This window comes from Brassica napus, chromosome C9 (genome assembly GCF_020379485.1).
Source record: "Brassica napus cultivar Da-Ae chromosome C9, Da-Ae, whole genome shotgun sequence".
Classification (NCBI taxonomy): Eukaryota; Viridiplantae; Streptophyta; class Magnoliopsida; order Brassicales; family Brassicaceae; genus Brassica; species Brassica napus.
In genome coordinates this window covers 31,429,445-31,450,087 of record NC_063452.1, presented here as the reverse complement: position 1 = coordinate 31,450,087, position 20,643 = coordinate 31,429,445, and the positions used below count along the sequence as shown (strand labels likewise).

At 45.7% G+C, this 20,643-nt stretch overlaps 2 protein-coding genes across 4 annotated transcripts; one reads left to right on the top strand and one right to left on the bottom strand.

Moving 5' to 3' along the window:
• Positions 1-1,419: 1,419 nt before the first annotated feature.
• Positions 1,420-20,517, bottom strand: LOC111208683. 3 transcript variants are annotated; one of them, XM_048769429.1, is made up of 12 exons: positions 17,648-20,517; positions 5,633-5,751; positions 5,120-5,564; positions 4,925-5,037; positions 4,134-4,839; positions 3,879-4,023; positions 3,647-3,801; positions 3,365-3,553; positions 3,050-3,277; positions 2,552-2,876; positions 2,099-2,282; positions 1,420-2,009 (listed from the first exon to the last, which is right to left on the bottom strand). In XM_048769429.1, exons 1-12 carry the CDS (start codon positions 17,831-17,833, stop codon positions 1,550-1,552), a joined length of 3,255 nt encoding a protein of 1,084 aa, XP_048625386.1. In that variant the 5' UTR covers positions 17,834-20,517; the 3' UTR covers positions 1,420-1,549. The 3 variants fall into 3 exon arrangements, with proteins under 3 accessions (XP_048625386.1, XP_048625387.1, XP_048625388.1); XM_048769430.1 differs by having other exon boundaries at positions 3,647-3,798; XM_048769431.1 differs by having other exon boundaries at positions 3,647-3,765.
• Positions 5,761-10,268, top strand: LOC125593185. Its single transcript, XM_048769433.1, has 2 exons — positions 5,761-8,922; positions 8,994-10,268. Exons 1-2 carry the CDS (start codon positions 7,921-7,923, stop codon positions 10,200-10,202), a joined length of 2,211 nt encoding a protein of 736 aa, XP_048625390.1. The 5' UTR covers positions 5,761-7,920; the 3' UTR covers positions 10,203-10,268.
• Positions 20,518-20,643: the final 126 nt, after the last annotated feature.

The following is a 20,643-nucleotide window of genomic DNA, read 5'->3' as shown; positions in this document are numbered from 1 at the left end:
ACTGAATTACCTTTATTCATTCGCTTAGAAATCATTTGAAATCACTGGTTGCACTTAGATTGAGTGAGTACTTGCATTCTCATTGCTTCGAATTCTCTTAGAATTGGTTCGACAATCATTTATACTACAACATTTGTCTTAGGAGCCTTGAAAACTTCTAACATCAAAGTTCCTAGGCCTGGGCGTTCGGGTCTTCGGGTCGGGTTCGAGCCGGTTCCTTTCGGGTCCGGATCTTTCCGGGTCCTAAATATATAGACCCAATAGGTACTTAGAAATTTTCGGTTCGGGTTCGGGTCGGTTCTTCTCAGGTCCGGCTCGGTTCTTCTCAGGTCCGGCTCGGTTCGGGTCTATAATTAAAATACTCATAAATACCCGTAATTTTTTGGGCCCATATCGGGTCCGGGTCGGGTTCGGGTATTTTGGATCTGAAAAGGACATAATATACCCAATTCCATCAACTTTAGTTGAATATTTGTCACATATATCTAAAATTTTACAAAACAACTTAAATGAAACTATTTATAATTAAAATAAAACATTTTAAAACTCTAAATTTTACATTTTAAAGCTTTATATTACTTTAAAAATGTTAAAAAATAATAACAAATGTTGTTAACAAAAGATATTTCAACTAAATCATAAAATAATATATATAAAATAGAACACAAAAACATCATAGTTTTAGATATACATGTTTTTAAGTCGGGTACAAATCGGTTCTTATCGGGTCGGTTCTATTCGGGTCGGTTCTTTTCGGGTCCGGGTCTATTCGGATCGGTTCCTTTTCGGTTCCGGTTCTTTCGGGTAAAAAAATTTAGACCCAAAAGGTACTTGTAAATTTTCGGTCCGGTTCCGGGTCGGATATTTTTGGGTCGGTTCCGGTTAGGGTCTTCGGGTCCAGGTTAAAATGCTCAGGCCTATAAGTTCCTCATACATTCCATTGCCCAGAGTAGTGCTTCCATCTCTGCATGAAGAGGAGAGAGACTAGCCCGAACATTCCTCGCCCCCATCAGCCCATCGAACCCTTCTAAAGTATTGAACCAACCCTGTCTAGAAAATATTATTCTTTTTCCAGGAACCATCTGTGAAACACCATCTACCTGGAATTGACGGTAAAGACGTAATCTCTACGTGTGATACTGTCCTCTGTTCATTCACTATCTATGTTTCAGCCCGGAGTGTTGATTATGTTTCTGCCAATTTAAACATATCCCTAGGATCAATATCCAGATTGCTAAAAACTTTATTCAATTTTCAATTATTCAATATATTTATTTTTTAAAATATGTAAATGAAGACAAAATAAATAACACATGGACAACTAATTTGTATACATAATATTTATCTCTTACAAGGCACGGATTATAATCTATTTTTATATAGTTTTATATATTTCTGCATATAATATTACTACACAAATACTAGAGACAAATTTATGTTCCACATGTTAATATTATTCTGTAAATACAAACGTGGTATTCTCACTCCATCTACAATTACTTTAAAACTGGATCAAACCATAAACACACCAAACCGGTTCACAATCATTTCAATTAAAATTCGGTTTCTTCAGCAATTCCTCGTACCACAATCCATGGACACTACGCGAAACGTTCGCCACAAGAACCAGAATGTCTGAAACCTCTATAACCTTGTCCGAGAGAGAAGCTGCTCCGATTCTTCTTAGCATTGTTTCCACCAATTGCTTTCTCTTCGTGTTGTTACCCGCCATAACTGCGGCTCGTGTCGCTAGGTATATGGTCTGTGACACACGTGTGAACACTGGGTCTCCCGCCTGTAAGCTTTTCACAAGCATGTTTGCAATCACTTGTTTCTTCGTCTCTGCATCGTCAGAATCAAGAAGCTCGGAGAAGGTTTCCATGATTTCTGAAAGACCCGCATCGGGTTTCGCATCTAACATCTCGTAGAGTCGGTTAATGCAGGTCCATGTAATGGTCTCCACGTCAGATGCTTTATGGCTTGCAAGTGTTTGCTGAAGGATCAACACACTGCAAGAAATACACAGCAGGTAATAAAAGAGATTATACTCTGTGATTGAGAGAGAGGCTATCAAGAGGTAAGTTTTGTCACTACTGACCTGATGGAGACTAGAATGATTTTCTGGATTTGGGATTGAATAGCTCTCAGCCTGGTGAGGTTGAGTCGAAATGTTTCGGGGATAGTTTCTAAAGTAAGACCCCCAATTTCGCTCACCATTTTTAAGAGGCCAAGACGAACAAGAAGATCCACAGTTTCTCCTTTGCACTCTGACAGTTCAATACCTGCAATAGAACATCACCAGCGTGTGCACATAAATCAACAAATGAGTACAGAGCTGGATTCATCGAAATATCATGGGCACATAGTTTAGAACCCTTCAACAGCCACATACAATGTTGATACCTTGTTAAGATGAAATATATCCATTTAATTTGGGGAAACAAAGTTTGGGGTCTACAGGTGAAATTAACCACTTGGTTTGAGTTCAGCTGAACTGGGTTCTTCCCAAAGATACTATAAAGATGAGTAAGTTGATAGATTGAGACCAAACCTGGAAATGGCGACGAAGGGGCATTGACTTTTGAGACAGAGGGGACATTGCCCCCAGTTCGCATGGTGGTTGAAGGGAGGCCTGATGATCCAGGGTTGTTATTTGTGACAGCAGAAAGAGCATCTTTATGTTCATCCCACTCCTTCTCCGCCTCTCCACGAACACTAAAAAGCCAACGCTTTGTCAACGGCAGAGAGGAAGCAGCTTGGTCTGGGGAACCATACCGACTGGAAAATGACTTCTTTAGATATTCCAGACCAGCAGGTCCCTTGAGAAGTGGCTCCAAGAGTTTCAAACGAGATTTGCTGATTTCCTTCTTCAGAATCTGTAATAAGAGGACATGAAAAAAGTATTATCAAATTAGACATCATCTGTTTCATTCCGGGTTTTTAACGCTATTATGCTTATATATATGGTGGTTAATGGTTATGCCTATGTAGAGAGCTAAGAAACGATTAACTATTATGTCCACAAAATAGAACAAATAAATTGGCAAACCTGGATCTGCTGCAAAACAAAGCGTAATCCCTTGACCATTAAAACTGCATATGACGAATTGGACTGGTCTTCAGTTGGAACTATCTCTCCAAGTTCTGTCATTAATTTATGGTGCGTACTCCTGATTTCCTCTTCGTTAGCTGGAGCCGAGAGTTTCAGCAAAATGCCAAGGGAGAACTCTAGAATATTTCCAAGATAACCCATGTCGACATTTCCCGCAGCCAGTAACTGAATCATGCCATGAAAAAATATACATATAAGTTCATATCGTATTTGTTATAGCAACAGTTGAGTTAAGGCTGCGGTAATAAGCACCTGTGACAGCACATCTGTATCGATAGTTTGAACAATCTCTTGTCTCCAATCTTTGGGAGATATCTCACAGAGTTCATCCCTAACTTCGTTCATGAGTTTAATAACCCAGCTGAAATCTGGCTGTGACTGTTTCATGGACTCCATGACGCCATCCCAAAAGGCCTTTTCCATTGTCTCCTTAACCTTCACCTGTAAGTGAAGAAATATGAGTTCAGCTGATAAAATAATAGTTCACAGCTTTATGGAATCGGAATATGTATAACAGCTTTATGGAGTACATACCTGAAGGTTGTTTAAATCCCCGGTGCCAGCATCGAAGCTATCAGCAAAAGTACTGCTATTTTCATGGACAATTTCATTTACGATTACTTCGTTCTCACTAGCCAACGTTGCATCTAAACCTGTCACATTTGGAGGAGAAAAACCCTCAATTCCTGCTAGAAGAATGTCGTGTCAGATGAAGACATGTTGTATAACCTGTGAGCTTTTAAAGGTTACTGATTGATAATATTACCAGAGTTCAAAGACGGAGAAGAACTCGATGACCCAGGAGAAGATGAAGATTGACGAAGCGAATCTGCAGATGCTTTAGATTCTCCTACTTCACCACCATCAATTTCAGTGAGTATGGCCCGAACGGTTGGAGACGATACCTTCAGCTGAAAAACAAAAAGAAGAGTCATTCTCCCGATCAAGCTTTCGAACTTCCATGGTTCATGTAGACAGAATCTTGTTAAGGTAAAATGGAAAGGAGAGTAACATAACATACCGGCTTCTGATTTAAAGAAGTGTGTTTGGACCCCTCAGGGAGCTCTGGCTTTTGAGTTTTGGCTAACTCGTTTTCTAAGAGCTTAGCATCGTTAATCTTCCAAACAACAAATCCTTCCAGGTAAGAGCACCAAGTTTCATCAAATGCTTCTAACTGAGATTTGAACTTTTTTGGACCTGGAGTTAACAGAGATACATTGTCGCCTGGTCCGTCCAATATAATCTTCACTAACAATTCAAACTCTCGAATAAGAGAGTTTGCAGAATCCACCAGCGCAATTTCATGTTCACCTCTTCCTCTAAAAATTGCATCTGGATGTTGTTTGATCATGTAGGCACAAAGAAATATTCTAGCTGGGTATCTCGCAATCTTCTTGAGATTTTCATGTCCCATCTTCTTGAAATTAGGTGACCTTTGCTCGCTTTGACTCACAGAACTAGGCGAGTTTCCTCTTCGAGCTGGTGGAAAGATATGCTTAAGAAGATGATTAATATTCTTCACAGTAGATCCCTGAGATAGAGTGAGTCGGATCTCCAAACGATCAAGCAGCTCTTTCACTGTTCGAATTACAGCAACAGAGTTCATCTGAATGGCCAACTGCTCAAACGGCACTGACTCAATCGACTTTGCATCAATCCCCAGATCACGATAGGCGCTAGCCAAGAGAATAGTAGATTTCTTGTACTTTGCAAATCTCCTCCAGCACCTGAGAATATTTAAGACGACAATCAGACAACCATCAAGCTAAAACAGTGAAACATCTTAGAGGCTTTTAAAGGGCAACATAAAACCTTTCTAACATCCTCACAAGGTGTGCTTGCTTCTTTCGCATTGTTTCTGATCTCTGACGTGCACCGTCAACGCCTCTCCCTCGCCTCAGATACTGTGCTTTCAGCTTCTTGGCCTAACAAATGCCAAAAACCAATGATGACAAAATCATGGCCAATTACACAAACAATGATAAAAGGTTGAGCCTTTAAGCATACCCTTTGAAGTCGTTCTTCTAAACGATCCTTCATTTTCCTTCTTTCAGCTTCCTTTTGACTCTGCACAGAACTAGCAGCTCCAAAAACCTGTCTCAACCTCGTGTTGGCTCTCCTCCTCTCGGCTTCAAGAATCCCCATCCGTTTACTCTCCGCAGCTGCTCTTTTCTGATAAATAGCCGCACGCACACTTTCCTTGTACCTATTATCCTGAATTGCTCTCTGCATCAAGCTCTGTGCAGCTCGCTGTCTCTTTGCCGCTCTCCTTTGCGCCATGGCTTTAAAGAGGAGCATCCTGTTCTTCTCAGCTTTTTGAACCCTTTCTTCAACCTTTGTCTCCAACTCATCACGCTGCTTCTCAACTCTTTGCAGAAGCCCGTTCTTTGCAGCTTGTCTTGCTTCATCTAGCTTCGCTAAACGAGCTAAATCCTTCTCCAGAATGCTTAACCTGAAGCATTACATCATATCAAATATTGAATATCCCTCGCATTAATTTCCAAATAAAAATCTCTTTACCTCTTTTGTTCAGCAGCATTAAGCTTTGATTGGAGTCTCTGGCTAAGCTCCTCAATAGGTGCCGATCTCGGGCTTCTCGTCTTAGGTCGTGCCTTGGTCGACAGTGATTCATAGTAATGCTACAAACGAACAACAAAAGTGTTTAAACTGAGACTGTCAATAAACTAGTAAAGAGAAGAGACGAGTTCTCGTCGGTGGGTCAAGACAAAGACGTGTTTTATTAGATCAGTGAGTCGAAACCGAGTTACAAAAAAGGGGAGAAAACAGAGGTAAGAGTCCGGCGAAGACAAGTTCGTCGGACCGTACAAGTCGGCGAGATGTAAGATGTAAAACCCTAATTCTAGCCGAAAGTGAGTGTAGTAATTTGCGGATCCCCTCCTTGTTGCCTTCTTTCCTCCTTTTATAGGTGAACATTCGTTGACCTAATGTGTCTTGTCTCGATGGGCCTCCTCGAGTAATTGGGCCGACTCGTCGGGCCGTTGTGTCAGGTCGGCGAGCCGATGATGTTTAGTCAGTCGTCTCATCGACTAAAAGTAGTCTGGAGCCGAGCCGAACACCAGCTTACAAGTCGACGAGCCGATCCTCTTTGTTGTAATCATGTATCTGGGTAATTGTCTTGCGGGCCTTTTGGGAGGGCTAGGCCCATACCCAACAGTAAGTCCCCCCAGTTCGCTGGTGAGTAGTGCAGCCGACTCAGCGAATTTGTTAGTAGGGTTTGCGAGACAACTATCCCAAATTTGTGATTTCGATCGACTCTTCGACACTCCAATCAACTCCTCGTCTGTCCAATCGACTCCTCGACTGCGCAGTGGATTTGGTATGCCCACGTTTGAGGATCTGACTGATTTGAATTTGATGATGATTGATTTTTTTTTATTTAAACCGGTGGTTCGTTCCGGTTTTGATTTGAACCGATTTCGGTTCTCCTCGAGAAGCTGAAAAGTCGCGACGTTTGGTGAGCTCCACGCGCCTTAATGGGCCGACTCTAGGCCCATCTAGGTCTAATAATGACGCCTCGGGGTGCGATGCGCTCCTCTCTCTATAAATACCTCTCTTCCTTCTCATTTTCTCCACTCTTCATCCGGCTCAGGTACTTTCTCTCTCTAACTCTCTGCTTCTCTCTCTAACTTTGTAGTCTTAGATCTGAGAATGTCGTCGGGCGGTAGAGGTAAACTTTCTAGGGCCCAGAAAGGGAAAGCCGCGGTGAATGCGACCGAATCGAGTCCGGAACGTGTCATTGAGTCGAATTCCTCGCCCGATTTTGAGACGATTCATCGTGAAGCCATGATGGACACGGAGAATATGGACACGCCCCAGCGAGTCCTCGTTGCTGATTCGGCGCGACAGCTCCGCGAGGAGAGAGAAAACGTAACATTGATTTCGAGAGACGGTCAGGGTGGGGCTGACGTCGGAGAGACTTCCCTCCCCGATTTCGTTCCGTGTTGTTACCATCCGGGAGGAATCTTCGAGGATCTTCCAGCTTTGGCGATTGAGCAGATGCGTCCTTCTGTCGTAGAGGGACAGTCATGGGAGAATATCGAGGAGACTCGTTCGACTCCTAGTAGCGTGAAAGCTTTATTGAGGGAGTGTGGAGGAGCCGGGGTGACCTTTCTGATCCCAACTAAATCTCAGAGGCCGTGGTCCCCTCCTTTGGGGTTTCAGTGCGTCTATGAGTCATACTTTCATGACGAGACCAAACTTTGGTTTCCAATTCCTCGACTTGTTACGTCTTACGTAAGACGTCGTGACGCGGCGATCAGTCAATTTTTCAACGGCGCGTTCCGTACCTCGGTGGCATTGATGGTGACTGCGGCGGAGATTGACGTTTCGATGAGTGTCCGGACGCTCGAGGAGCTGACCTATACGAAGTCGATGGGTGATGGTTTGTTCTCGATTCAGATGAGGCCCAACTACAACGTGATCGTCGATCATCCATGTAGGACGGCGCACTGGCAGCGTTTCTACTTTTACGTCAAGTCTGACGGTTTTGCCTTCGAGGAGCCGCCCGACGATTCCTTTCGATTTTTGTGGAATCATAAACTTGGTAGAACGTTGTTGTCAGCTCATCGACTGTCTCTTTTCCTTGTTTTTCTGACGTTTTTTTTTTTTTTTTTTTTTTGTTTATTTGCAGTTGATCACCCTGACACGGCCTTTTATCCGGAAGATTTCGTATCTGATGCTCGTGCAGTTGTTTCGCGCGTCCAAGTAAGCTGGAAGGATATCACCATCGAGAGGATTCGACGAGTGCTCGACAGAATCTCGAGGAGTAAGTTTCTTCTTACGATCACATGTTTTCCTCCAACTTATGTCAGTCACGAAATTTATCTCATCCAGCTTGCTACTCTTTTTCAGAGGATTGGAGGTCTGATCTATTACCTTTGATTACCGGTAACAAGCGACGGTTTTCGATATTCAGTAGTGCCGAGCAAAAGATCATCAACGCGGCCAGGGAAATGAAAGAGCTTCCAGACTTGAGTGCGCTAATCAAGAAAAAGCTGAGCGAGGCAAAAAGGGGATCTTCTGCGACTCCTAGCGAGACAACTCCTAGTGGGACGACTCCTCGCGAAGAGACTCCTCGTGAAAAGACTCCTCGCGAGAAGACTCCTCGTGGAGCAATTCCTCCCGCTCCTCTTCCTCTTGCAGTTTCTCCCAGACCGTCTTCGGGCCCAGTTATTGTCGGCTCCTCGAGGGAGGATCTCACATTGATCTCTGAACGAGAGACTGCTGAACCATCGGTGACTGGTGGCAATAAGAAGAGATCTGCTCCTGACTCCTCTACGCCGGCTACCTCTCAAGCAAGGACCGAATCCGATGGTCCTCCGAAGAAGAAAAAGAAAAATGAGAAGAAGAAGAAGAAATCTGCTGAGGAACAGTCGGAGCCTGCTGAGGACACCGGGAATCGTGAGACTGTTATCGAGAAAAGTCTTTCTCGCGATGCTGCGGCTCGGGGAGTCGTCGATTCGGATAACTCCCCGTCCATCCCTCTGAAGAGGAAAAAGAGTTCCCGCAGTCATGAGTTGTCTACTCCGGCTTCGTCTGCTTCTGCTGCGAAGATTCCTCCGGCTGCACCTCAGACTCTTGTTGAAGGCGGTTCGACCTCTGAAGATCGTCGGGTCAAATTTCGTGACCACGTGGAGTTCAAGTACGTCGGCGAAACTCCTCTCTCTTTTGCCCCGACTGACTGTGCTGAGCTTGTTCGGCAAATTAAGGGTGGTCGCAAGGACCTGCCCGCTGTCAAGGACCTTATTTTCAAGGACGCGTATGTCGATGCGGCGAGGACTAAAATTCTGGTAGGAATTATTCTCCTTACTTTGTCAATTTTTCATGTTCCTGATTCTGATCTTTTCTTTCGCTCATGCAGAGCGACGGGAGCATGAACTACGTCGTCGAGTTATATGATTCAGCCCTTAAGGAGGCCACGTCCAAGTTAAAGCAAGCCGACAAGCTCGCTCGAGCGAAGGATGTATCTCATGACCGCAAGACGAAGGAATTTAAGGCGACAATTGATAAGGTCGCGGAGGAACGGGCTCAACTGATTGAGAGGAAGAAGGCTCAGAAGGCTCATTTCCTGGAGAAATTCGGGGAGTTGAAAGATAAATTTGATGCTGCGGGTGTAAAGATACGAGGACTTGAGGAGGAGAAGAGGGCCTGGTTAAGAGAGAAGGCAGCCATGGAGGAGAAGATGGTGTCCACCGCGCTGAGGCACTTGAAAGAGGTCAACAGACTGAGGGACTCTCGGGGTCATGAGGTTACTCACGAGCGGTTTCGTGTACAGACGGCCATGATTGCTAAGAGCAACAAGCGTTTCTCCCAAATTCGAGATCTCGAGAAGCGTCGTAGTGAGTTTGAAACAGTTAGATCCTTGCAGAGCCAAGCTTTTGGGACAAAGAAATGCCTCGAAGCGCTTAAGGAGAGCGGGATCGACATTCCGCAAGAGACGATTGACTTGTTCGCCGAACAAGAGAAGGAGTACGAAACTGCGGCTGATCGACTAGCTGTCGGAGGAATTCCCGAGGAGCTTCTCTGTCTTTCTCCTCTTCATCTTCGATCTCCTTTTCTAAACGAGAATGTGTGGGCGACGATCGACCCATATGGATCGAACGCGGGCCTGATTGATGCTGGGACCGCTGCTTTCCTTCAAACTCCTAGTAGTTCTCAAGGAGATCATGCGAACGAAGAATCTGTAGAACCATCTGGAAGAGAGCTCGGGGAGCCGTCTTTTCATGAAGGTAGGATCGTTGGTGAGGTTGCAAGGCTCGAGGATACGACCGTTGCACCTGCTTTGGATCCGACTACGCTCTCCACCAGCATCGTTGTGAATGAAGATCCGTTGGTCCCGGCTCTTGGGACTGGTGCCGAGACGAGGACAGAGGCTGTTAATCTTCTCGAACTCTCAGATTCTTCGACTGAAGAAGAGGGTGGCGAACACCCGGAGGAGACTGAATCTGGTTTAGTTGGTAACCCGCAAAATGAAGAGGGAATGGCCGACAGAATTGACAATCTACCAGTCCTTCCAGCGGACGTGACTGCTCAGGTCGTCGAGGGAGGTTCCAACCGTGCCGAAGACTAGCTTAATATGTTGTTGTTGTTTCTTTTAGACTTTTGGTTTTTGGCCCTTGGAGGCTTTTGTTGATGTAATATCTGGATTTATTTTGCTTTTGCGGCTATCTGTTGTTTCAGACTTTCAGTAAGTTTGCTCTCCTTAGAAGTTATTTCTGAAACAGAATTTGCCTTAGTCATAGAGAAATAGTTTCGTGGACTCGAGGATGTGAGTTAGCCTTCGACGAGTCGCTGAAATCTATTTTAAATGTTGGATTTAAACGATTTGGTTTGGCAATCTGGTCGATGTCTTGAATTAAACCGGAAAGTCGATGACTTGGTTTTATCAAATTTTTACACATCATGCCGTCAGTTCGAGTCATCGATAATCAACACAAATTTTCGAGTTTCGAAGACAATCGTTTATATTTTCGAGCAACAACGGTTTTCTAATCGATCTTTAAGTAATCCAAAAAAGAAATATTAGGTTGGCCAATCCCGGCTTTAGAGGATTATAAGATGACTGAAAGTTGTCGTCTCGATCGCACGGGTCGGGACCGCGATACGACCGAAGAATCCCTCGAGCACGTGTCTGATCAGGACATGCCCGTTAGTGGGTGCGAGTGCTAGTACGTTTGTCCGAGAGACAAGGTCGTGCTCGTGCGTAAGCATCGCTTAAAACAATTCGCGCTCCTACTTGTTGGGAGATTGTTTTTGTTATAGCTGGACCCGGTAAAGGGCTGCCTACGTACCTCTAGGAGAGGATCAAGCCATTCGTAGTTCGTTTTGGTTAGTGAAAGTGGCAGTGGATGCGCATTCACTGGTTTTTTTTTTTTTTTTTTTTTTTTTTGAGTGAAAGTGACAAGGGTGTCATTCACTCGTTTGTTGAGATGGGACTCTTAAGAGTAGTATCGTCGGAGGTGCATTGAGTTCCATGCTCTGGGAACAGGTTCGCCGGTCGACGTCTCGAGTCGATAGACTCCTGGTTTAATGACTTGAGAAATTTTGTATGGCCCTTCCCAATTAGTTCCGAGCTTGCCTGCGTTTAGTTCCTTGGTGTTTTCGAACACTTTGCGTAGTACTATGTCACCCAGTTCGAGAGGTCGAGACTTGACCTTCTTGTTGTAGTAACCTTCGATCTGATGCTGATAGTTCTGGATGCGAAGTAGTGCCTGGTCGCGGCGTTCTTCTATAGCGTCCAAGGCATCGAAGAGCATACTGCTGTTGAGCTCGACGTTTGGTGGCATCCTCGACCTTCGAAGACTGGTTACGTTGACTTCGGCGGGAGCCATGGCTTCGACTCCGTGTGCCATCGAGAAAGGAGTTGATTTCGTTGCTCCTCGAGGAGTCGTTCTATGTGACCAGAGGACGCCGTCGAGCTCGTCTGCCCAACATCCTTTTTTGAGATCGAGGCGTTTTTTCAAACCGTCAATTATGATTTTGTTGGTCGCCTCGGCTTGGCCGTTGCTCTGGGGGTATCGCGGACTTGACGTGTTGAGTCGGATTCTCCATCTCTCGCAGAATTCTCGAAATTTATTTGATATGAATTGGGAGCCGTTGTCGGTCACTATCTCGTAAGGTAGGCCGTGGCGACAGATGATGTTCTTCCACACAAATCGTTGGACTTCCTTCTCTGTGATGCTCGCGAAAGCTTCTGCCTCAATCCACTTCGTGAAGTAATCTGTCAAGACTAGGACGAAGCGTTTCTGTCGAGAGCTCGGCATCGGGCCGATTATGTCCATTCCCCATCGCATGAAAGGGTAAGGAGCTGTCATTGTTCGCAGCAACTGTGTCGGGGAGTGGATCGTCGAGGCGTGTCGCTGGCACTGGTCACATCGCTGGGCGTAAGCTTCGCAGTCTGCGTTCATCGTTGGCCAGTAGAAACCGAGACTCTTTACTTTTAAAGCAAGTGCTCGACCTCCAGAATGATTTCCTGCAGCGCCTTCGTGCGTTTCAGCCATGACTAAATGCGTCTCTTCGCCATTGATGCACTTCAGAAGTACCTTGGTTGCGGTCCATCGGTGGAGCTCTCCGTCGAGGACGACATAATGAGCACTCCGCGTCTTGAGTCGTCTTGCAATCCATTTCTCGGGAGGTAGCTTTCCATCGACCAAATAGTCGATAAATTCTGTTCTCCAATCATTGGTGTCGTTTGACACCTCTTCGAAGACTTGGTTCGCGGGTACGGCTTCGGTTATTGGTGCTACGATGGCGGTCTCGATGGGGGTCAGATCGATGCTTGGTTTGTCGATCTTGTGAATAGGGATGGTACGTTTCACCTGATCGCGCAACCTGCTTCCTAAGGCAGCGAGAGCATCAGCGCATACGTTCTCACCTCTGGGGACTTTGGTGAGCTCGAAGAATTCGAAATCTTTGGCGAGTGTTTGAACGATCTTTAGGTACGCGTCCATTCGTTCGTTGCGGGCATCGTAGTCACCACTAAACTGACTAGTTACGAGTTGCGAATCGCAGTATGCGCTGAGGTGTTTTGCCTTGACTGCCTTGGCGAGTCGTAGTCCTGCGATCAACGATTCATACTCTGCTTCGTTGTTTGAAGCGGCGAAGCCGAAGCTGAACGACTGTCTGATCAGTTCTCCTGTCGGAGATTGTAACTGTACTCCTGCTCCTGATCCTTTGTTTGTCGACGACCCGTCGACGTGAAGTATCCAATTTTGACTTGGGAGGATTAGATCTTGCTCGAGCTCTGGTGCGAGCTCGATGAGAAAGTCTGCGAGGACTTGAGATTTTGCAGCTGTTCGATTCTTGAAGACAATGTCGTGCTCGCTGAGTTCGATAGCCCACTTCGATAACCGTCCGGATTGATTTGTATTCTGCATTACCGTTCGCAATGGTTGATTTGTCAACACTTCGATTGTGTGCGACTGAAAGTAGGGACGCAGTTTTCTTGCCGATGTTACAACGGCAAGAGCCATCTTCTCAAGGGTGGGATATCGAGTCTCTGGATCAGTCATGCGCTTGCTCGTGTAGAAGATAGGCTTCTGTTCTCCTCGATCCTCTCGGATGAGGACGCTGCTGACCGCGGTTGAGGATACGGCGATATAGAGTGAGAGTGTGTCGCCAGTTTCGGGCTTGGACAATACGGGAGGAGTTGTAAGATACTCCTTGAGTTGTTTGAACGCCTCTTCGCATTTCTCGTCCCAGATGAAGCGTTTGTTTCCTCGTAACAACTCGTAGAAAGGAAGGCATTTGTCCGTGGATCTGGAAATGAAACGATTCAGGGCCGCGATCCTTCCTGTGAGTCGCTGGACTTCTCTGCTGGTTTTTGGGCTGGGAAGATCAAGTATGGCGGAGATCTGTTTAGGATTTGCCTCAATTCCTCGCTGGGTGACGATGTACCCTAAAAACTCTCCTGAAGTGACGCCGAAGGTACACTTGGCTGGGTTGAGTTTCATTCCGTATTCGTTCAAAGTCTTGAAGCACTCTTTAAGATGATCCAGATGGTCCGTTGCGCGGAGTGATTTTACCAGCATGTCGTCGATGTAGACTTCCATCGTGTTCCCTATTTTGTCGGCGAACATTCGATTGACGAGTCTTTGATAAGTTGCACCCGCGTTCTTGAGACCGAACGGCATTACTTTGTAACAGTACGTCCCTCTATCGGTGATGAATGCTGTCTTCTCTTGATCGTCTGGATGCATCATGATCTGATTATAACCGGAAAATGCATCCATGAAAGTCAGGAGTTCATTCCCGGCAGTCGACTCGACGAGTCTATCGATATGCGGAAGCGGGTAACTGTCTTTTGGGCAAGCTCTGTTCAAATCAGTAAAATCGACGCAAATGCGCCACTTTCCGTTCTTCTTCTTTACGACGACCGGGTTAGCTAGCCACTCGGGGTATCTCACCTCGGTGATTGAGCCAGCTGCGAGGAGTCGCTCCACTTCTTCGTTGACGGCTTTGCTTCGGTCGTGACCGAGTTTTCGTCTCTTCTGGCGAATGGGTTTGATGGTTGGATCGACATTCAACTCGTGGGATGTGATGGCGGGGTTTATTCCTTTCATATCCGATGTTGCCCAAGCAAACGTTGAGACGTTCTCCTTGAGGAAGTCGATGATTGCACGTTGCATCTCATTGTTGAGGAACGCTCCGACTCGGACTACTTTGCTCTTATCGGAGTCGTCGATGGGGACTTCTAAAATCTCATCTTTCTGCGGTTGGATTTGCTTTGCTATCGCGTTGATGCGAGGAGTTGATTGTTGCATCTTTACTGTTGCGATGAGTAGTTCTCGAGCGGCTTGTTGATCTCCGCGAAGCGTCTGCACTTCTCCGTTTGGTCCGGGAAATTTCACGCATTGATGATATGTCGAGGATACTGCCTTAACAGAATGTAACCAGGGGGTTCCGAGGATCGCGTTGTAAGGAGCTTTCGTTCGGATGACTGAGAATTTAACTGTGCGTATTACTCCGCAAGCGTAGACGGGGAGTTTGATCGTACCAATCATTGTCTCGGAAGCACCGTTGAATCCTGTGAGGGAGCGAGATGATGGTTTCATGTCGCGCAGGTCGACTCCCATCTTATCGAGCGTATCTCGAAAGATTAAATCGACTGAACTGCCTGTATCGATCAACACTTTAGCGACGTCACACTTCGCTATTCCTACCTCGACTAGCAGTGGATCGTTGTGAGGTAAATGGACGCCGATGGCATCGTTTGGTGAGAAAGTGATTGAGGAATCATTCTCAGGTTTCGATGGCCATTTCTTCGAGGCTACTGCCTGTCGTCGATGGTCCTTTACTGACCGGACAGAGTCGCCGCACGGAGGCAAGCCACCCATAATTACGTTTAGGAAGTTAGACTCGACGACTCGTTTATTTCTCAGTCGAGTCCTCAAGTCGCTAGGCGAGTCTTTGACAACGGGCGAATTTTGGACGTTGGGCGAGTCCTCGACCGCGGTTGAGCCCTCGACAACAGATATGCGTCCATCCTTATTCTTGGGCCTCACCTCCTCGATTCTTCTTCGTAAATTTAAATGTTTTGGTCGGTTGAGCTTGATCCTGAGGTCTTCCGACTTTGAGTTGAGCTTGATCCTGAGGTCTTCCGACTTTGAGTTGAGCTTTTCACGAAGATCGATGACTCGTGGTCTGAGACAGGGTCGAACACTCGAGTCCTCGATTTTCCTAGCCTTGGATTTTTCGATGGTTGCGCGGAGATCTCCGTGTGAGTCGCATGTACGATCAGATGTCTGCGACTTTCGCCTGAGCTTGTTCCTTAAGTCGTTTGACCCTTCTGATCCTATGCTCTCGTTAGTTCGTTTGCTTGAGTACTCGCGTGAGTCGTGGACTTGTTTATCCTCTTCTTCATCTGAGGACGAACTGGGTCGTGCGAGGATAACTTGTACACGTCGACGATTACGTGGTTGCTCCTCGTCGACTTGTGCGTCGCCGTCATCTTCGTCGTGCTCTTCTGGCTTGTCATCCTCAGTATGCCTCGGCCGAGCTCCAGACTTGTCCTGACTCTTGTGAGTTTTCTTTTCTTTGTTTTTGCTCCAGCTCTTGGCGCCGTTTGGCCTAGGCTTGGGAAGTTCGACGTTTGACGTTCCCTTTTCGTACGACGAGAAGAGAGCGTCTAACAAATGCCTGCAGTTTTTAGTATCGTGCGCCTTAGACTTGTGGAAGCTACACCACATGTTTGGCTCTGCAGGTCCAGGACTCGACACCGGGGGTGTCGAAGAGGTTTGCGGCTTTTCGTCGTTTTCCCAAACATTCCAACCTTTTTCGCGTATAACGACAGTGGGCTGTGGGGACGCGTTTTTGTCTTCGACCACGTAAACGAAACTTTTCGGCTGGTTAGGTTTACTGCCTGAGGCGTGCTGACGGGGTTCTTGGCGTGCCTCAGGAGCTTTGGAGACAGTTGCCGGTTTGGTTGGCGTGTTTAGTTTCTTAAGTATCGCTGCTGTATCTTCTTCCATTCGGATGAAGTTGTTTGACCTGGCGATCGCGTCTTGGAGCGACGTGGTTGGATTTCTGTACAGGTCCTCGCGAAACAGGGACTTGAAGTAGAGAGTATTCATCAGTGCGTCGACGGCAACACTGTCGGGGACTTGGACTTTCGAAGCGACTGCTTTGAATTTTTCCATGAAGTCGCGGAGGCTTTGGCTCGATCCTTGAGACAGATTCCATAAATCGGACAGAGTTGCTCCTTGTCTTGTAAACATGATGTAGTGCTTGAGGAAAGCAGTCGTCAGATCATGGAAGTCGTTGATGGAGTCGCGCTCCAATCCAGTGAACCATCCAAGAGCTGGTCCTTGAAGACTTTCCACGAAGAGACGACAGTAACCAGCGTCTCTTTCTTCCTCAGAGAAGTTGGTTCGACCCATCGTGATGTTGAAAGCAGTGATGTGGTCGGTTGGGTCCGCCTTTCCGGCGTAAGTCGGAAGGCGAATTTTCTCGGTCGGCCGGTAACGTACGTCGGTGATCTTCCGGGAAAATGGGGTTTTTAGGGTTTCGGCGAGGACACGTTCGATCAGCGGCGCTGACGTAGGTCCTTCGAGCATCCGGTCTTTCATGTCCAGGACTGATTGCTTAAGCTCAGCGAGTTCCCGGACGGTGACGAGGTCGACGCCGCCGGGAGTTTGGACCTGTACGGCACTCGTACTTGCAGGGTTTCCGGCACTGGCTGTTCGGTAAGTGTCGAACAGTTGCTTTCGGACCGTTGTGGCCGGATCTCCCGAGCCTCCGGCCAACGGAGCTAGAATGGCGGCGATGGCGGCGAGTTGCTCGGTCGTCGCCTTTTGGGCGGCGTCTTGCTGCGCCATCCTCTCGAGTATGGTTTCTGCGAAGGCCGCTGCTGTTGGAACGCCTTCGGTCACAGGCGACTCGTCGTCGGACGGCGAGTCGGGTCGAGTCATGATCTTTTGCTGACGCTACTCTGTCTGCCCCACGGTGGGCGCCAACTGTTTAAACTGAGACTGTCAATAAACTAGTAAAGAGAAGAGACGAGTTCTCGTCGGTGGGTCAAGACAAAGACGTGTTTTATTAGATCAGTGAGTCGAAACCGAGTTACAAAAAAGGGGAGAAAACAGAGGTAAGAGTCCGGCGAAGACAAGTTCGTCGGACCGTACAAGTCGGCGAGATGTAAGATGTAAAACCCTAATTCTAGCCGAAAGTGAGTGTAGTAATTTGCGGATCCCCTCCTTGTTGCCTTCTTTCCTCCTTTTATAGGTGAACATTCGTTGACCTAATGTGTCTTGTCTCGATGGGCCTCCTCGAGTAATTGGGCCGACTCGTCGGGCCGTTGTGTCAGGTCGGCGAGCCGATGATGTTTAGTCAGTCGTCTCATCGACTAAAAGTAGTCTGGAGCCGAGCCGAACACCAGCTTACAAGTCGACGAGCCGATCCTCTTTGTTGTAATCATGTATCTGGGTAATTGTCTTGCGGGCCTTTTGGGAGGGCTAGGCCCATACCCAACAAAAAGGTAAGGAAATTTCTACGAATTCGGCTAATCGACAAAGTTACCTGACGACGGAGATCAGCATCTCTGAGTTTGGAATCGATCTCTTCGGCGGAGACCGGGCTTTTCGGCTCGAGAAGACGGCGGCGGAGCCTCCGGGGAATAGTCTTTGGAGATGAGGCCGTCGCGGTATCATCTTCGTTCGCAGGAAAACTCAGGGAGATTCCTCCTAATCGTTCTGGTTCTGTCATTAACGCGATTGCAGATCGCAAATCTGTGTGTATAAAAGTGATAATTGAAAGGGGAAAAAAAAATTAACTTTATTGGAAAAACGAAAGCTGTTCAATGTTGACGACGCGTTAGGTTGTTTTTCGAATTGTTGGTTTTGAAGAAGAGGAGGAGAGGAGAGGACCCCGTAATTTCTGGACATTTCCGAAATTATCCATTCTCTTCGACCTGAATTTTCTCCCTACATCTATGGCTCTGTGGGTCCACATAATCTACGTTGTTCGCGTTATGGTCTTCCGGCCTTATTATGGTCCAGATATATACATAAGATCGTTACAGAAGAAAATCTACTTTTCATTTTAATCCAAAACTATTTCTTTTTTTTTTTTAAAACAAAATGATATTTTATTACTCAAACTTGAGATTGTCTTGGTAAACAGATAGGAATAGAACAACCAATAAAACATAATTCTCTATAGAAAAACCTCGAAATCCTAGATAAAGAATCCAAAATCTGATTTTACGCTCTTGGAATATAAATTATCTTAAAATCCATAAAGCATATTTACATTGCAGAGTCTCTGCCCTCTCCATTTATGCTGCAAAAGTATTATTTAATAAATTGTAAACTTAACTATAAATAATGCGTGACAGTCACAGTTCAAACGCAATGATGGTTGAACTCGTAGATGCAATGCATGTGGTTTGAGACCTTTTTTTTTGTTAACCCACTTATATATTAAATTAAACTTGGATAAGAACACATACAATTAGAGGCAAACTCTTTGCCGATAAGTAGAAGCTACTTGTTACATAACTGAAAATCAAACCATTAAAGATATAGGTTAAACAGTTTACTTCATAGAAGAAAACCGGAAGCTTCTTCAAATGGGCTTCAGAATCGATCGGTATGATCCCGATCTCAAGTTCTCCAGACATCAAAGGCAAGCGAACAATACTTTTAGCTCGTAATATCTTTAAGACTGAGCGTTGAAAAGAGTTCTCGAACCAGAAAACAATAGCGAAAGGGTTCACTCCAAAGCAGATGGATGTGGTGAAAGTGATCACTCCAAACATGAGGAAATTGGTGACAAAGCTCTCTCCATTGAGGATTAATTTGTTACAGAGGACTAACTCATGGTGAAAGAGACCACAAACGTCTCGATTTTGAATTAATGATGCAAACAGGGTTTGTGCTTACTGGGCTGAGCAAAATATTGATGAACATTAATGAACTCACCAAGTCCATTAAGTGAAAAATATGGTCCAACTCCTCGCCGTCAATGGCAACACCTTGACGTCAGTGAAACATGGAGACTGAGGGAAGGCTGCGACAGATGAGCGGAGGAGATGCGCCAGATGAGTAGAAGAATGTCAAAGAAGCTCTTCCATCTAGCGAGGAAAACAATAAACGCAGCGGTGAGGAGTAGCTAATTCCTCTGAGGACTCGTCTAAAGATTGAACTTTTAGGCAAATGAGTAAAGAGGAAGGAACATAAAGACTGTAAGAGACGAGCCGGAGTTGAAGATATATCTGGCAACTTAGGTGTAGATCTGTAGGCGAGTTGAAGATATATATGGCAAGTTAGGTGTAGATCTGTAGGCGATGTTAGACGTGGATACTTTATAGGATGTAATGCAGTTTGCAGATGGAACAGAAATCTGATTAGTGGGAACTGATGAGTCACAATGGTGGTGGGTGGTGACGGTCATGAGATTTCTTCGGAGTTTGCCCGAGAAATGTTCAGATCCAATGGGCCAAAGGCGACAAAGGTCTCCCAGAGATCGATTGCGCCAGATCTAGAAGAGAGATTTTGAGACAACTGGTTTGCTCTAGATGAAATTGATAGATCCAGGATATATCCTTAAGATAAGTAACAAAAAGGGGAGAAGATGAAAGGAAGAGCAGAGGTAGAAGAGAAGTTAGAGAGGAAGAAGAAGGATAAACATCCTGATATTTGATTGATCGTATTTTGATATAGCTTACAAATTAAAATCCATCCTTCTAGGATCTTATCAGAAACCTTGACAGACGAAGTACAAACAAAAGACGAGAAGTTGAAGCGGAAAGAAAGACAAGACGAAGCAACTAGAAAGAAGAGAAATGAGAGAAACGAGAACAAGAGACAGAGGAGGCGACGTCGGCGAGCTAGTGCTCCACCGGCGTAAAAAACGGCGATATAATTGGTGCCTCGATAAGCATCAGAGAGGAACGGCTAGGGCTTCCCCAGTTTTGTTTTTCATCGAATGTACGTGTGGTTTGTGACATTATTAAATAATTTATATGACTGATGCAACCATTAGAAATCAATAACATTTGCGGAATAGTTATGATTAATTGGAAACTGGACACTTCTCTCTCAAGAAACATCTTCCAACTTCTCACTAGAATTTTCCAATAAAATTTGCGATCAGTGACTGATGGTGTGTCTACACTGCTGGTCACCACCGAGTTCTTTTTGTTTTTTGATCCAGTTTGACATGGTTCTAGTTTCGGCTTGTCTGATTGTAATTTAGGATTATATTTTGGGGTCTGATTCGATTTCGTCTTAACTTCGACTTGTTGGTCATGCTTGATGTTTCATCTGTGATTGAGTAAGAAGATATTCTCATCTTCAGCGATTAACAAGAGGTGAACTAGCGATATCGAGCTTGGATCTTGCCGTTGCTGTTTTATGGACAAGAACAATCGGACTTAACCTAAGCACCTTTCACCAGCGACACATTCTTGGACAGTCATCTCTAAGTTGGTTACATGTGTTGACGTAATCCACATATTATTAGGACACGTGGGTGGTCATTAACTTGATCTTATCCTTTGTTTTGTCGGCTTA

Coding starts and splice junctions, on each gene's coding strand:
- LOC125593185 (XM_048769433.1), top strand. CDS start 7,921: ATGTTTTCCTCCAACTTATGTCAGTCACGAAATTTATCTCATCCAGCT. Junction 8,923..8,993: donor CGGCGAGGACTAAAATTCTG/GTAGGAATTATT, acceptor TCGCTCATGCAG/AGCGACGGGAGCATGAACTA.
- LOC111208683 (XM_048769429.1), bottom strand. CDS start 17,833: ATGACAGAACCAGAACGATTAGGAGGAATCTCCCTGAGTTTTCCTGCG. Junction 3,554..3,646: donor GGGATTTAAACAACCTTCAG/GTATGTACTCCA, acceptor CTTCACTTACAG/GTGAAGGTTAAGGAGACAAT. Junction 2,877..3,049: donor TTGTTTTGCAGCAGATCCAG/GTTTGCCAATTT, acceptor CTCTTATTACAG/ATTCTGAAGAAGGAAATCAG.